Here is a 17,933-nt window from a genome sequence, read left to right on the forward strand (position 1 = left end):
CAACCAGATACAGGAATTCCTCCAGTCTACGCATTGCAAATTGTTGAAGATTACTCATAACCGATGGCTTTCTCTAGAGGCAGCTATCAGACGAGTTTTGGCAGTGTGGTCACCCCTGGTTACCTTTTTTGTGAAACAGTCAAAGGAAGCCTCTGCAGACAAGGCTTCAAAAGATAAGGCATCCAAGATTCTAGCCTACATGAAAGAACCTACAACGAAGGCATATCTGTACTTTCTGGCTTTTGTGCCAGGTAAGGTAAATACCTTGAACGTACAGTTCCAGTCTGGGGACACAATGATCCACACTTTGATAACAAGCTTCAGATCGACATTGAAAGCGATCATGAGATGCTTTGTGAAACTAGAAATCCTGAACAGAAGTGATGCTTTTGAGTTGCCTCTTGAGCCCCGAAACTACAAAGATGTGAAAGATGTGTTGTGTGGTCCCAACACAGAAGCTTATCTGAATGAAGAAGGAGCATCAGGGAAAGCTGTTGAACAGTTTAGGCTGACGTGGTTGGGATTCTACGTTGAACTGGTGAAGCAGATGAGAAAGCAGGTCAATCATAAAGATAAGACGTTACAAGCTCTCTAGTACTTAGACCCGAAAGTTGCCGTGAATGGAACTGTTGACACGATTAGTCCTTTGACCAGTAGATTTAGCAAACTCCTGGGGAAAAGTCAGAGCGAGATAGAGTCTGCTAGAGACACTCTCGAAAACCAGTGGCTGAACCTGCCAGATTCCAAAGAAGGAATTATCCTGAAGTCTGGTGGTGAAGAGCCAGTGTCCTCACTATCTTATTTTTGGAAACTCTTATTAGATGTGAAGAATCCCGACGGCACTCCCAAATTCTTTGAACTATCAAACTTCATGTTGAACTTATGTGCGTTACCTCACTCAAGTGCTGCTGCCGAAAGACAGTTTTCTCAACTAACAAACATTAAAACTAAGTTGCGAAATCGGTTGGAAGTGAAAACTGTGGATTCCCTCATGCATGTAAAGCAGATGGTTACTCGTAGCGCTGCGTCGGTGGCAGATTCCACCAATATTACTTAACAACTTTTCGAGGTGGTACTGCAAGGCTGACGACAAGGATGAGCAAATAGAGAATGAATCTGAACCTGACCTATTTGACTGACCAATCAGAAAACCAAATAACTGAAATCAGATTGCAGTAGCCGAAGTTTTTTTTCTTCTCCAAAATGGTTAACCACTAGAAATTGATTTTTTTTTCAAAAACGAAAGCTGAAGCTTTAAACAGATTTCTTGTACAGGAATTCTTCATTAAAGTTTCCCTTCATACTCTCACATTCTTGTGATTTTCTTCTTTCTTTCTTGAAAAACTTAGGCCTTTTCTGAACCCAGGGTGTGGCTGGACCTCTGTATAACGCTTTTGAATTGGAATCCGATTCATTCTGTATCTGCTCACTTTTCGTAAACCTTCATAACATGGAATGCACCGTATGTGAAATCCAGCACAGTCTTTCCCTTATAAAGGTCTCTTTATGCTGTCTAGGTTTTTCGGTTCGGTCCATCTTGATCCGCGAAGATGGCAAAGGCCTAGCGCAAAATATTTCGGATTTGCTTAGACATTTGTTGTGCACCATTCTGCTTCTGGTGAAAAGGATTGCGATTAAATAAGCCTTTCCATTGTCTTTTACAGACGCCGTCGACCTCTTCTCAGAAGAAGCAGAGTGGGCAGAGAGAAACGGATTTTCCTCGAAAAACCATAGCTTGTCTTGACACCAAAAAGCTGTTTTCTTTGCGTTTCTGTGCTTTTTCTTTTTGATTTCAACATTTGATTGAGAACATGTGATATTTGTCTTGTCACTATTTGCAAAGAATTTGACATTTCTTTGTTTTTTGAAGAATAGATTAGCTTTATACAGCACAAGTGATATTCGTCTTGACATTATTTCTCTCCTTATCAAGTTTGATCTCTTAGTTAATTGATCTCATGAATACATTAATGTTTGGATGAAATAACGCTGTGGTTGTGTATTTTTGCGAGAAAAGCGTTACCAAACACGTCCGCGAAAGCCAGGTGAAAAGGATGCCAAGCACGTTCCAAGCCAAGCGCGTTTTACTCGCTTTTCGATATTAGTCTGCGGGAAATGGTCGACAAAATTTTGCAGAAGATCTGATATGCTACTGAAGGAAAAGAGGGAGCAAGGGCAATTAAGCCGTGTCGGCAGCGACAGACCTCGTATCTTTGGTCTGCTTTCGCAAATCTTTTAAGCACTGTCTTCATTATGGCGTTTTCCGGCCGAGATGGATCATAGTGAAGACAGGTTTTATCGCCGTTTTTGTTTTTTGCCGTACAGAATAGACATTTTGACTGAAAACTTAAAAACTAAGCAACACATTTTGTCATTCATCTTAGTTGTACTCCAACTTTTTTTTACGTTCCTGTAACACCGCAAACGCAGCACAAATGATTCAGAATCTTCTATAGTTTTGAAATAAGACTGCGCTTTCGAATTTTTGCCAAAAACGACGAAAATGAAAACTGTGGTCCAAAAAGCAGCAAAGTCGGCTCTGTTTCCGGAAAACGCAATAATAAAAACAGGGCTTTACTGAGTTTCGGAACAAGAATAACTAGTACAACCGATGGTTCGAGACAACCCGAGAAATTGTACTAAATTCTTTTTGTTCTTCGCGTATTAGGCGATTTGAGGTTTTACATGGGATTTTACTTATTTGAAGAACCGCTTTGCTTTTACTTGAAAAAGAAGAACGTAAATCTGGTCCTGGAGTTGCGAGAAAACCATTTAAAGCCTTTTTTTGTCATCTTTTAAAGTATATTGGCTAATTTCTAGGAGGACACTAAAAGTGTCCCTTTTTTGCTGAATTTGACACTTTAGTCCCTAAAAGTTTTGGCATCCTTGATTTGTAACCAATACGCCCTTTGGCCTTAAAATAGACTCACAAGTCATCTAAAGTCTAATGGCTAGAACGACTTTAATTAATCAATTAGTTACAGGCATCAAGCCATGGCTAATTGTAGAAAAAGCCAAGAAAGATAGTCCGAGTGATTGAGAGGCAAATCTGGCATAAGCCCTTTTTGGAACTGTATAAAAATGATGTCATTTCGCTTTGACATCATTATAGATAGTCCTTTTTAGGACTATCTATCATCCATCCGTTCATACATCATTCCTAGGGCAGAACTAATGTAGATTATCATTAAACTAAGGGATGAAAGATTGGATTGATCTTGGGTTGACGCGTGACGAACAATGTCCACTGGACTTGTATGCAAAATGGGGGGCTGAATTCGCTTGGATTCACAGGCAAACAAGTAACCTAAGCCTAAAAGATTTGACCGCTTGTAGTCACAGGCAGAAAGTTCCTATCTGCTCCTTTTCCCTGCTTGCAAGGCTTGAGATATTCTGTTAAAAGAAGTCTTGTTTTAACTAATGAAAAAATTCTAGTCGAATTCTCCTTTTCTTGGTCTACAGGCTTTGGCAAGGCTAACAGGTGTACAGGCTAGGATTTGGTCCGAATTTTTTTCTTCATTTTCTTTTTTTGAAGTGAAGCACATTAACTACAACATTTTTTTTCTTTTTTTATTTGGAGTTTTAAAACTTTAAATAGCTATCCCAGCTAAGTTTCGAATTTTATATTCTAATGACAAGGTCGTGTTTGGTCACTTTTGTTAGTAAATATTTATTTTTTAAGCATTCAGATAATATGATTACGGATTAGGAACTCACATTGCTTTTTTCTGAATCATCAGCCCATTTTAATGCTGAGTTTTGTAGATTATGAACAGGCGTTTGATTTAGCTGATAGAAAAGCTTAGGTGAAGGTTCGTCCTTACATGATACATCAGATAAGTACACTAAAGAAACTAGTGTAATATACGAGAATAAAATAGCTGCGATGAAGGTGAGAAGCGAGGCAAGTAGTTGGTTCTGGGTGGAATGAGGATTGAAGCAGAATTTTGTCTTATTTCCATTTACAGGAATTATTTTGATGGACTTTGCCCTAAGATAGCAAAATCTGTGGGAGTGCATGGCATAAAATGTAAACAAATTATTTGAGTACCCTGGATAAAAGTGTTAGCCGAAGGAAAATTTTATTGGATATTTTGAGAATTCAGGGTGCAAGAATAGGTTAGAAAGTTAATGGAAAGAAGACTAGGTCGCTTAAACTAGAAAAAAGTGAAGACGAAAAAGTAATAATGGGTAACGAGAGGATAGACTGATTTCAGCTAGGGAAGTTTTCCTTTTATCACAAAGAGCTTTAACATGTTCTGAAGCTCAGGCAGTTTTCAAGAGTAAGTAATGACACAATCCACGGTAGAGGTGGAAACAGGACACCCCTGTAGAATATAATCAAACATAAACGCCTCCGGTGATTCGGCCACAAATAAAGACGCGATATCGAAGTTATATCTAAAGCGCCTCCTGTCGCCATCATGAAAAGAGCGAGCCGGTGGTAAAAAACAACTGATTATATATCAGTAAGTTTGACTTGAAACCGCTTGGTGGATTCAGGAAATATGGCGGGCGCTGGGATCGAAATTGGTTCTCCATTGTCGAGCCATCACAGGCCACAGGCCCTCCTTGAGCCAAATATGTTGCTGTATCTCGAACACTACAATGAGCAAGGTCTTACAACGTGAAAAAAGTACAAGAAAATAGTAGCGTCAATAGTAAAGAAGTGAACATGTAGAAAGTGGAATAGCCAAGGTGGAGTGTTTTTTTTTTCACATAAAAAAAAAACAACAAAAACTTTGACTCTGATTAGTTAATAGAAACTGACAGCGATAAATTATGTCTCTGTGAACTTAACTTGTCAACTTGCCTTTTCTTGGGCTACATCTAGAGCCTAGGTCACATACAGGATTTAAAGGAAATCGGAACTTCATGATAAAAAGGAAAGACTGAAGCGTTGAAAGGATTTGGGTAGGAACGGATGATGCGCAGCTATGTTCGGATGAGTCCTTGATAGCAGTAGTACAAGTTTCCTTTTTTTGTATCGACATCAATTTTCCTCAGTTTGGTCCTTGCATACCTCTTGCCATCTAGGTAGTTTGTATTTTTGCTACTGTACAGAATAGCCAAATAACGGTAAGAGAAGCTCAAGTTTGAAATGTAATGGATGTCCACATTACGTTACTGTCACATCTAAAGGTAGTATTTAACATTTACTTCTGAGATAATTACTATATACAGTTTGCTGTATATAGTAATACAGCAAACGCCTCAAATACAGAGGCGATTTGAACCCATACCCCTCATGCACGTACGCGGAGAACCCCCCCCCCCAATAAAAAAGAAATCCCAATTTTCCCCAAGATTATTGACATTTTTTATTAACTTATCGAATAAATTTTGTATTATCATTATTGCCCCCCCCCCTAAATACTTAGATTATTGCAATATATATTATAATTTCTTGTATTTGCCATATAACTCACCTGTTTTTTACAGCCTCAGCCCCCTCCCCCCAAAAAAAATCCTGCGCTCTGTAAATACAATGGTATTTTGTAATTGAGATATGCGAAAGCAATTGACAAAAAATAAAATAAAGAAGGTAAACAGTGGTTGTACAGCTAAAAATTGTTAACTTACGGTGATGGAATAACCAATGGATCAGAAAATGTATTTTTTTTTCTCCGATTCTTTGAGGGATTAGTGGATCTCTGAAAAAATGTGTTAGCTGTACTTACACTGGCGCGGTATTCGTAAGCCTTCATTGTCAGCTATAGTTACATCATGATGGGCTCCATGGAACAGATATGACACCTTGAGCTGCTTGTCCTCCCCAAGGCATGGGTCAAAAAATCCAGGTAACTGAACCTGACATTTATACAAAAGATTAGTATGCTGATTTTGTTGCATCAAATGGCACCACAAATTTTGCTAATGTTGTAAACAGTTACAACTAATTATAATTACAAGACAAGTATATCAGAGCAGGCAACCACAAGGAGGGAGGGCACCTATTGAAAAGACTACGAAATTTTAGAGAAATCCGGTGGAATCTTTGAGAAATAAATGTAAAATCTTCACCGAGGGTAAAAACCTACTTAGAACAAAACATTTCTGTAGTGTTTTTTTTTATAAGGGGTTTAAATGGAGAGTCGATTTAATCCACAGACAAACATTAGAGAAAATTTACAAATACCACAAACCGCTGGTTTGATTATAACAAAATAATATCTGCCATAAAAATAAGATTTTTTTTTGCTTGTAGAAAATGTGGTTAAGTGAATTGTAGCACGTAATTTATTAAACTGGCTTCCTAAAACATATCAAAAAATTCCATAATTTAAATGTTTTTGTTTTCCTGTCTCATGTTGGATTAAGTAAGGAAAATAAATGTATTGATTGTTAGTGCATTTTTTTTTTGTATATTGATAATACTTTTAATGACTTTTTTTGGAAGACGTTTGTACAGGACAGGAAGACGATTTCTGAAAGGTATAGTTTCCTACAAAATTAGAAAGAGTTTTTATGGGTAAAAGTACTATTTTAATGGCTAGCATCATTTACTAAGGATCACTATGTGGTCATTGGTCGTCGCTTATCTTATACAGCAATATTTTTTCTGGTATTTTATTTTTCAGGAAACAAGTATTCATACAGCTGATTTCATTTAGAGCAGCTCCCAGGACTAGGTGTAAATTTTAAAGTCCATGATGGTGCAACAAAAAATCGCCAAACAAATTTTTCCGTTAGAATTAATCTTCAGTAGAGGTTTATTGAAGCAAAGATCCGAAAAAATTGTGGTCAGTTATTCGTACAGATAGAGTATATCTTGGCACGAGTACGGAGTTAATTTTTGGAGGGAAAGACAGAAACGGGTGAATAGCAGAAAAACCGCATATAGCAGATTACGAGGAAAGGCATAAATACTGATATTTTGTGAAGGAGCCAGATTTGAAGCCTTCCATCTTCTTACTTTGCGTATCTGCAAATCCAGAAGTACTTTTTTTATCGATTAAGCAAAGGCAATTCTTACAATAAGTGGTGGTTATTAGGGAAATTCTGAATGAGACAAGAAGCTTATAAAACTAATATATAACGAAGCGTTGTCAATTGAGATAGTTATTTAATCAGTGACGTAGCTAGAGGGACAAGGGGGGACGGCTTTCCCCATCGGAACCTCTGAGCACTAAACTGAGATTTTTCGTTTACTTACATTGTGTTAATGATAGTTGGGGGGGGGGAGGCAAAATCGATGTTGTCTCTGGGCGCTGAAAACCCTAGCTACGCCTCTGTATTTACTGGCTAATACCTATCAAATCAAGTGCCTCTCTGTTTGAAACCTAAATCTTGAAAAATACCACTGAAAAAAAAAAGCCCAGAAATTCCTCTTGATATTACATCGTGGATTTAACCCTTTCGGTGCATGTGGTTCGTTTTACTGGGTTAAGTCTGGAGACTCGAGTTCAAATTAATGGATGGTAATGATCTCTCGAATTAAGGAAAAGATTACTACTACTACTATTACTAATAACTCACTGCAGCATCAAGCCGCCTGAGGACAACACAGCTACGCACGCTCCTTCTTCAACCTAATCTATTCAAGGCCTCCCTCTTTACACCCTTCCAGGAAGTTCCCGTTTCCTTTAAACCTCTATTTATGACATCCTCTCAACCCAGACGAGGACGACCTGCTTTCCGTGTAGCCCCAGACGGTTTCCCAAAAAGGACAATCTTTGGCAATCTGTCATCCTTCATCCGCAGAATGTGGCCTAGCCGTCTCAACCTTTCTTTCATTATAGCCCTAGTAAGTGGAATTGAACCACATTGACAATTGAACCGTACAACCTACTGTTTGAAACACGGTCAGTCAGCCGGGTACCCAGAACAATCCGTAGGCAATTTCTCTGGAATACATCTAGTAAATTTTCGTCTGCTTTTCGGAGCGTCCATGCTTCAGATCCATATTTTACCACTGTCATCACTGTAGCCTCCAATATTCTAATCTTGGTTTGCAGACTTGTCTTCCTATTCTTCCAAACTTTTTTTAACTGTGAAAAAACACCTTAGCTATTGTGAAAGGTCGTTTCCAAGGGCCAGGATCCGTGCAGTGGACTTAAGCTGCGGATTCTTCCTCTTATAAGGATATCAGTTATCTGGAACAGTGGCTTTTCGATCATACTGGAATCATTTCGTCAATCTCAAATAGGAAAAAGAATAAAAATACCATTCGTTTTCTGGCAAAATTTTAAATTTTTCTTTCTCAAAATTCATTCACCTATTATGAAGTAGCTATGATTAATGGCTTAAAGAACTATGTTGATATCGTAAAAAACACAAAGCTGAAAATTCACAACGATTTGACAGAAATGGTATAATAAGCGGCATAAACACGGGACAACCTAATGAAGTTAAAATTTGCGGTTTTTTTTACAACAAACGACATAATGCAGTTTATTTATTTATTTTTCAACATGGTGCTTCTTTATGTCGCTTTTTTTAATAATTTAAAAAGAAATGCGCATTTGATAGATAATCCTATGGTAAATGAATGAAAAACAAAACAAACGAATAAGGATACCATTGTGTTTTCGAATGAAAATTTTTACTTTTTCAGGATTCATTTATTTATGTGAAGTAGCTATAATTAATGTGTTAAAAGACTAATTGATTTAGCCATAGTGTTTATTCTTTTCGTTGAAACCACAAACTAAATATTTATGATAATTTCACAGAAATGCTATGAGAGATTATTCTGTAAAACAAGATGTAGTCAGAATGTAGCAATCCAATAAAGCTAAAGTGTATATCCTGTTTTTGGAGTACAGATAAGGTTCTGCAGGGTTTTCATTTTTATCTTGACACTAATAAATAACCGAAGAATTGCTCATTTCACAGAACTTTTTAAGATAAATGCTCAATTGTCATAAGAGCGTTTGATGTTCAAAATTTTGAACATTAAAGCCAAACAAAATGTTCAAGATTTACAGAACAAATTAAACAGATTTGTTTGAGAAGCTACTCAACTTTGTACTTTCATTTCTACCGTCAAATGTGAGGTGCTAAGCGTTTCTGCTCCCACGCGGAAAATTCTAACCGCAGAAAATCCAACATGCAAAATTGAGCAGCAAAATAGAAAATATGATAAATAAAAATAATTTAGAAAAGAGAAAATTTTTGAACATTTTACCGATTTTCAAAAATATGGCAGAATGCAAGGTGTAGAGTATCCTATAGTATCTATTTTTACCCTTATTTATTCTAATTCTTTTTTTCGTGTCTTTTTGGGGTTGAATTATCATAGCAGAATAAGGTAACGGCTTAGGAAATAATTTTAAAATATAAAATTAGCAGCCACTAGAGAAGAGTTGCCCTATGATGAAAGTGCACAGAGATAACAGGCTTGGACAATGAAGTGCGAGTAATCACTTCCCATGGCCTGGGTCTGGTACAAACCAGAGGCGTCACTAGCCACAATGGTGGGGGGGGCTATGCATTTTAACGACTGGAGGTTCATTTACACCTACTGATTTGGGTGATATTGCTTTTAAAATTACTTCATTTTTTGTTCTTTACCGACTGAGACTGAGACTTTCATTGATTTTACATCACATATTTCCATCAGCTCCTTTGCCCAGTAAAAAGAAAAAAAAGAGCAAGGAAAATGGTAGTGCGTTGCACTATTTTACCGAATCGAATTTTTATCCGATTGGCTGAGAAAATTGGGTGAGGGGTGTCCCCCTCCTCCCATACAATACGTCCCTGCCAACAACTATAGTACATGATACCAGTTCACCCCTTGCTATCGTGAAATCGTCCATTAGGGGTACATTAAAAGGTTTTCCCGTCTGAAGTACCTTTAAGGGGCATTTTTTTTCTTCTAATTTGTTTTAAACAACAAGCAGTCAAACTCTAAGACAGAGCCAAACAAATTAAAAACTGAAATAGCAGCTTACTCGAAATAAGCAGACAATAGTTTAAGTACAGAAAGTTTTCAAAGAGACATCAAGTCCTGTTCATAAAAAAAGTATTGGATACTGTCCACTAGTCGCACATCAGAAGGTTGTTCCGTCTGAAGTACCTTAACTGGCATTAATAAATCTTAAATATTTGGAATCAAATGAAAAAATAATTCTTTTGATGCATTTATAGCTAACAAAATCCCCTTTTTTAGGGTTTTGGTTGCTATATGCCTGAGTTGCTCCTAGCTTGCAGTTCCTGAGAACTGTTCGATTGTATACAATGTTTGATTTTCATTGATATATATATATATATATATATATATATATATATATATATATATATATATATATATATATATATATATATATATATATATATATATATATATATATATATATATATATATATATATATATATATATATTTGATCTAGAAAACAAACTTAATCGTTTCAGTTTTAGCCATTTTAGCAAACCAAGCAACAATTCCGAGAGTAAAAAGAAGATGAAAAAGAACCTTTGAATTTTCATGCAAAATTAGTTTCGAATCCTTGACTAAACACTGCAAAGGTATAGTAGTACATATAATATCTGGAGCTCTTTCGTCGTAATCTCCCAGGAGACGGCCGTAGAGTGCGTTGATTATAACAAGACCCTTTTTGCTTTCTTCTTCGGCTACTATTCTATCATAAGTTGCTCGCATCAATTCAATTGCAGCTTCCGCTTCCCTTCTTTTCTTGACTAATCTATAACAAAGGATATTTATATTAAGGGATCTGAAGAAATTTATCAATAACTAACTATAAGTTAAAAGGCTATTTTAACAGATAATGATGGTAATATCAAGCAAAACTTCCCAGGCAGAATGACCCGTTGCATTCTGGCTGCTCTCTCAGATTGAAAGAAAAATTTTCTAAAGATTCCTAAAAAAAAAAATCAAAAAGGAATTACTCCTTTGGATATTATAGTAAAAAAAAACAAACAACAACAAAAAACAGACGTTGATGTGCCAAATATTAATGTAAATATTAATCTATTATGGGCTATGATATTTTTTCTTGCCCCATGAAATTCAAACTATGATAGCAAAAAAGTTGGTTGTTCGCCGATCCAATCACAAAATGAAAGTTCTAGGATCCTCTATAAGATTCGAACCAAAAGGAGGACACCCAATCATCTTTTGCATTTTGCATTCAAAGTTTTTTTGCGCCCAGACACAAACACAGCGCGACAAGGAATTGAATCTAATTTCAAGATTTAATCATAGCAGTTGAAAGATAAAAAATTTCTCTCTGGGGAAAGAATGATCCGAAGACCTTGGCCAAAATTTATGCAAATAGACCATTTAAAACAGACGCTTCGTAGATACGTATAAATAGAAAGACAGACATGTTACACTAAAAATTACCACCATAGGTGATGTCGAATTAGGTAACTTTGTCCCCCACACCATTTTGCAGATTTGGGAATTTTTCTTGGAAAATAGCACTTGTTTGTCAAAGGTGGTGCTTTTTAACTAACCTCAAAAATGATCACTCAGACTTCAAGTAACCCACTATGATTTGTTTGTGCTGCAAAGTTTCTTTTTAACTTGAAACTTCAAATTACTAGCATTATAGACATTATTTGCATCGAGTAGTTGCATCAGACGCATCATCTGTTTTTGGAAACAAGCGAGATATATTCACCCGGCGCCAAGACAGCCTATCATTAATTAAGGCGACCCATACTGGGTTAATTTCTGCGAAAAACTCATTTACGATCGAACAAAGTATTATGTTGTAAAACAGAACAAAAAGACCAGTTATAAAGTAAAGGACAAAAAGAAAATCTAATATTTTTAAAAACATACAATTAATTTAAAGACGAAAAAAGAAGGTACACTTACTCTGTTTTATAGAGTTCCTTTTGTTTCTCAAGCTCAAGAATCTTTTGCCTTTTCTTGTAGGGATCCAGTATAAGTTTTGAAATGACGAAATAACATCCAACAGGAACCAAAGTCCCATAAAAAATTGCACTGGGAATTATTTCTTCGCACAAATGAATTGGAAAGTTGTAAATTTGATTGGATCGAGTTAACCTAGAACAAATTTGTATAAACGCTTCTGTATTCATAACTGACCGCCTTTTTCTTATCACTTTCAGAATGACAGTTTACCCTGAATACCATTTTGTCTTAATTTGAAGTGATGGCTCTCATCAATCTTTAACATCATTAATGTCTTCCCCCGCCAGAACAGATGAAGAAAGAGCTGAGAAGGCCCCTTTCTTCCGAAGAAAAAGTTGAAATAGAAATAAAAATTCAAGCTTCAAAACAATAGTTACTGAAGGGAAAGTAACAAAGGTTTCAGTCAGTATACTTTCTTTGTGTATGTTTCACAGTAGCTGTGTTTTCTTCTTTTTTATCCCCTCTCTTTTCTCTTAGTTCTCCTTTCTTGCTCTCTCCACTTCAGACTAGGCACATACATGGTTAGACCTTCACATTTGTACGCTTTATCTTATCATTTCCGATATTTTTAAAGTTAACCTTTTCTTCGTACCCTTCTGCAGAATAGTGTTATTGTCAGGGAATACTGAAACCTGTAGTTTTCACTAGCCTGAAAATACAGAGAATATGTAGCTCTGCTTAGTGGATACATCACATAGTGAGGCCTGCTAGAAAAGAATATGCGAGAATACCCACAGATTAATTGGCTGCCCTGACACAAAAACTTTTAAAACAAATTAGCACCTGCTCATTTTGCTCATGGTTCATTATCAGAAGCATTCTTCAGAGTACCACAAAACTCGTTCCCCAGAATTGCCATTTTTCAAAGAGCAACATGTGCCTTGAGACAGAATTTCTTTCCTCTCAAATAGAACTTGTGGCCCAGATTACATGCTACTATTGCCACTACTAATAACAATAATTCATTGAAACCCTAAGCCACCTGAGGCAAACACAATTACACACTCTCCTCCTCCATCCCAGTCTGTTCCCCAATGCACGATGTTTGGGGAGGCAATCTATCATCCTTCATCCTTAAAAAATGGCCTAGTTATGTTAACTTTTCTTTCACTAGGGCCTATAATCCTAGAAAGTGGGATTAAGTCATATTTCATTAAGCTTATTGTTTGATTTACGGTCAGTCGAGTACCTATAATTATCCTTAGACAATTCCTCTGGAAAACATTCAACATATCTTTCTAAACCTTTCGATGCCAGGTTCTTGTGTTGCGATGGCGACTAAACCGGCTGAGGAGAACCATAACGAAGAATTTTGCTGCAATTCTTATCAGTGAAATTCCTCTATAATTTTTGCACTGGGTGGCATCTCCCTTCTTAAAGATAGGCAGAATTATGGAGTCACGCCACTCTTTGGGGAATCGTTCTTCTTTCCAGATTTTATTATTATTCTGTAGAGCTCCTCTACAAGCACAGAGCCTCCTTCGATAAAGAGCTCTGTAAGTATCGCATCGGGTCCCGGCGCTTTATGCCTTTTTAATTTCTTTATAGCTGATTGGATTTCGTTGAGGTCAGGTGGGTCAATATTAATGGTGCAGTAGGCAGTCGGCTTCAGCGGTGTTGGTCCATGGATAAGCTGCGCTTGGGATAGCAGTGGAGGGTTTAAAAGATTCTCAAAGGGTCCTTTCCAGCGGTCTATCGCTTGGTCTTTTACAGTAATGAGTCTGCCGTTCTCATCTTGTATTGATGTTGTATTAAGTTTTCTCTCAGCTCCTTTTTTTTAAGATAAGATAAGATTTTTTCATCATGAAATACACATATAATATTAGATTTAACTATTCCCCCAAAGGCTCTTTGGCCTGTAAAGAAGGGGGAAGATAAACGAGTCACTTATTCAGAAAAAAATTAAAATAATCCCTTACTCACAGAGAGAAGAACAAAAAGGAGATGAAAAGAAAATATAAATAAAATAAAAATTATAGAAAACAAAACTAAATAGACTAATAGATTGAATAGACAAAATAATTAAGTAGATCAGTAGATTAAATGGACTACAATGAAATAACAAGAGCTAAGAGCTCATATGGCACTTGTAACGAGGCAAGAAGAGCTAAGAGCCAAGAGATCATATGGTATGAGCTCTAACAAAATTCTATAAATCAATAGATTGATTTAAAAGGAAAATAAGAAGCTTAATGCCGGTCAGACGACTTCCAAATATGAAGTTTCATGAAAATCCGACCACTCCTTCGTAAGTTAAAAATACGTCATTTTTCTAATTTTTCACAATTAACCCCCCCCCCAATAGAGCGGGTCCGTTCCAATTATGTAAATCACGTATCTAAGACTTCTGCTTATTTGTACCACCAAGTTTCATCCTGATCCCTCCAATCTAAGCGTTTTCCATGATTTTAGGTTCCCCCACCCCAAACTCCACCCAATGTCACCAGATCCGGTCGGGATTTAAAATAAGAGCTTTGAGACACGATATCCTTCTAAATATCAAATTTCATTAAGATCCGATCACCCACTCGTAATTTATCAACGCCTAATTTTTTCTGATTTTTCCTCTTCCTTTAGCCCCCCAGATGGCCGAATCTGGGGAAACGACTATATCAAGTCAATTTGTGCAGCTCCCTGACACGCCTACCAATTTTCATCGTCCTAGCACGTCCAGAAGCACCAAACTCGCCAAATCACTGAACCCCTCCCCCCAACTCCCCCAAAGAGACCGAATCCAGTACGGTTCCGTCAATCACGTATCAAGGACATTTGCTTATTCTATCCATCAAGCTTTATCCCGATTCCTCCACTCCAAGTGTTTTCCAAGGTTTCTCCCTCCAACTCCCCCCCAGTGTCAAAAGATCTGGTCGGGATTTGAATTAAGAGCTCTGAGACATGAATTTCTTCTAAATATCCAATTTCATTAAGATCCGATCACCTATTCGTAAGATAAAAATACCCCAATTTTCACGTTTTCCAAGAATTCCGGTTTCCCCCTCCAACTCCCCCCAATGTCACAGATTCTGGTCGGAATTTAAAATTAGAGCTTTAAAGCACAAGATCCTTCTAAATATCAAGTCTCATTTAGCTCTGGTCACCCTTTCGTAAGTTACAAATACCTCAATTTTCAAAATTACCCCCCCCCCAACTCTACCAAAGAGAGAAGATCCGGTCCGGTTATGTCAGTCACGTATCTTATACAGGTTTTTATTCTTCCCATCCAGTTTCATCCTGACCTCACCGCTTTAAGTATTTTCTAAGATTTCCAGTCCCCCCAACTGCCCCCCAATTATGCTGGATCTGGTTGAGATTTAAAATAAGAGATCTGAGTTACGAGGTCCTTCTAAATATGAAGTTTCATGAAGATCCGATCACTTCTTCGTACGTTAAAAATACGTCATTTTTTCTAATTTTTCAGAACTAACCCCCCCCCCCTTAATAGGACGGATCCATTCCAATTATGTAAATCACGTATCTAAGACTTCTGCTTAATTTTCCCACCAAGTTTCATCCCGATCCCTCCAATCTAAGCGTTTTCCATGATTTTAGGTTCCCTCACACCAAACTCCCCCCAATGTCACCAGATCCGGTCGGGATTTAAAATAAGAGCTTTGAGACACGATATCCTTCTAAATATTAAATTTCATTAAGATCCGATCACCTTTTCGTAAGATAAAAATACCCCAATTTTCACGTTTTCCAAGAATTCCGGTTTCCCCCTCCAAATCCCCCCAATGTCACAGGATCTGGTCAGAATTTAAAATTAGAGCTTTAAAGCACAAGATCCTTCAAGGCCCAGATGAGGACAAGTTTTTCAAGCCATTAAAAATTTTAGTAATTTTCACTTACTGGTGCTGGCTCTAGAAACATAGCCTTAACACAAGACGGCCCGAGGTAAGATCTAAGGTCCGGCTTAGGCCGAGATAGAGTAGCCGTGGAACCAATATTCTTACCAATACTAGCGAAGAATGAATTGAATGCTTCTTGGACATTAAGCTCACCCTCTACAGCTTCACCACCAATGACCAGACTCATAGGTAAAGAGCTAGATAGAGAACCGGGTTTAACCACAGAGTTTATTACCTTCCAAGTTTCACGAATATCATTGCCACACGCAAAAAAATTATTTAGATAATAGTCAGATTTGGTTTTCCTACACAAGAAATTATATATATTCCGGTATCTTGAATTGACAAATACGGATAGCACTCGCTGAAAGTGTAGCGCATTTATAAGACATCCATAGATTATTTTTCCTTCTCCAGCTTTTGGGAAGTCCAAATGTCATCCATGGGTTTAGAGGAACAATCCTTTTATACCCTCGATTTTGCTTCCAAAGAGATTTGGCTTCCAAAGAGTTCCAACTCTATACTTTCTTTAGACCTGACTGTAACGCAATTCTGTGCAATTTACCGACTTTGCTGACTGTTTTTCGAGATCGCCCATGTTGCAGATAAGACGGACCACATATTTTGTTGGTAAGTCGGACCCTGGGACGGACTAGGGTCCGTCTTGACTGCATAAATCCAGAAGCTAAGCTGACAAGTCTTAAAGGAACAGACAACTTGACTTAATGTTGACTCGAAGAGCCTGTACACTGAGTCGATATTGAGAGTAACAAAAATTCTTATTACGACCGTTGTAGTTTTTGATAATTCGATTTTTGATTTAGTAGAAAAAAAGCAAAAGGTTTGTGTATCACGACTAGGAATTGAACCCACGCCACCCTGGTGGTGTGACGTTTGTCTGTGGTCTATATGTAAAAAGGCGAACTTTTAAAGTACATAAGCGCATAATAACAGTTCATTAGGGGCAACGGCCTGCCAGCTAGCTCTGGTAACAAGAGGGAGGGGTTTCGAGATAACAAAGAAGGGAATCCTGTCGATAATACGTCCCTGTAAATTTATCTAAACCCCGCCAGGCCTATTTTTATTGCCGAAAGTTGCCTTGTCAAGTTTACTGTGCCTTTAAAGGTTTAAACAGCAAATAGAACACCTGGGTCAAACTTACCGTCCAAGATGTATAGGCTAATATATATCTATTATCCAGCGATTTTACATACTGAAATCAATTTGACTGACTTTCTGTTGCAGGATATGGGGAAGTATCAGAAAAAAACTGAGAGGGGGGATTACGCAATGAAGACGCTCTGAGAAAGGCTGCATTCGATGTTCTTCATGGCACCAAGCTGCAGTCTGTAGCCAAAGCTACAAGACTTCCAAGAACAACGATCAGAAGGACGTTTGAAAAACTGAAGAGGTCGGAAAATCACAATTCCGTAAATTTGAAGACGGAGTACAACTTTAAGAGTGTGTTCTCTGAAGAGGAAAAACGGCTGCTCCGGGATTATTTAACAACAGTCTGTGCCATGCATCACGGCCTGACAAGTAGTATGTGCTGTAAGCTAGCATATGAATTTGCAATTGCAAAAGCCAAAACGGTGCCCGAGAGCTGGACCAAAAAAGGGCTGCTGGAAGAGAATGGGCTCGTTCTTTTATGGTCAGGCGTAACCTTGCTTGTTGCTCAGCCGAGGCAACGAGCTTGGGACGCGCTACCAGCTTCAACAGGAAAAATGTGGGAGAGTTTTTTGACAGTCTGAAAAAACTCATTGAGAAAAATCTCTACCAGCCACATAGAATCTACAACCTGGACCAGTCGGGAGTAACCACGGTTCACAAGCCGCCGAAGATTGTGGAACTAAGAGGGCAGAAAGAAGTAGGCCAGATCACATCTGGTGAAATAGGAATTCTGGTTACGGTGGTAGGCTGTGCGAATGCAATAGGTCAAGCTATACCACCCTTTCTTGTCATTCCCCGAGTAAGGTGGCTTGGTAGTTTTTTGAACGGTTCGCCTCTTGGTAGTGATGGCCGTACCCAGCAATCAGGATGGATGACGTCGGAAATATTTCCAGACGTTCTCCAACATTTCACCAAGCATGCCAACTGCGGATCTGAAGAGAGATCCCTGTTTATCTTTGACAACCACGAATCACATATTTCACTGAAGGTTGTCAATTTTTGCAACGAGAAGGAAATCGACGTCCTCACGTTGCCACCCCACTGTGCCACAAGATGCAGCCTCTT

The 17,933-nt window shown here is 37.8% G+C and overlaps 1 protein-coding gene across 1 annotated transcript in view; it reads right to left on the reverse strand.

Annotated features, from left to right (window-relative positions):
* Nucleotides 1-17,933, reverse strand: part of LOC136032070 (dnaJ homolog subfamily C member 11-like) — a 92,962-nt gene that overhangs the window by 1,310 nt on the left and 73,719 nt on the right. The window contains exons 9-11 of the mRNA XM_065712193.1: nucleotides 11,791-11,982; nucleotides 10,420-10,648; nucleotides 5,682-5,811 (exon numbers count right to left, since the gene is read on the reverse strand). Coding sequence (XP_065568265.1) covers nucleotides 5,682-5,811; nucleotides 10,420-10,648; nucleotides 11,791-11,982 — 551 coding nt within the window. The remainder of the gene's footprint in view (nucleotides 1-5,681; nucleotides 5,812-10,419; nucleotides 10,649-11,790; nucleotides 11,983-17,933) is intronic.

This window comes from Artemia franciscana, chromosome 10 (assembly GCF_032884065.1).
Source record: "Artemia franciscana chromosome 10, ASM3288406v1, whole genome shotgun sequence".
NCBI classification, from domain to species: Eukaryota; Metazoa; Arthropoda; class Branchiopoda; order Anostraca; family Artemiidae; genus Artemia; species Artemia franciscana.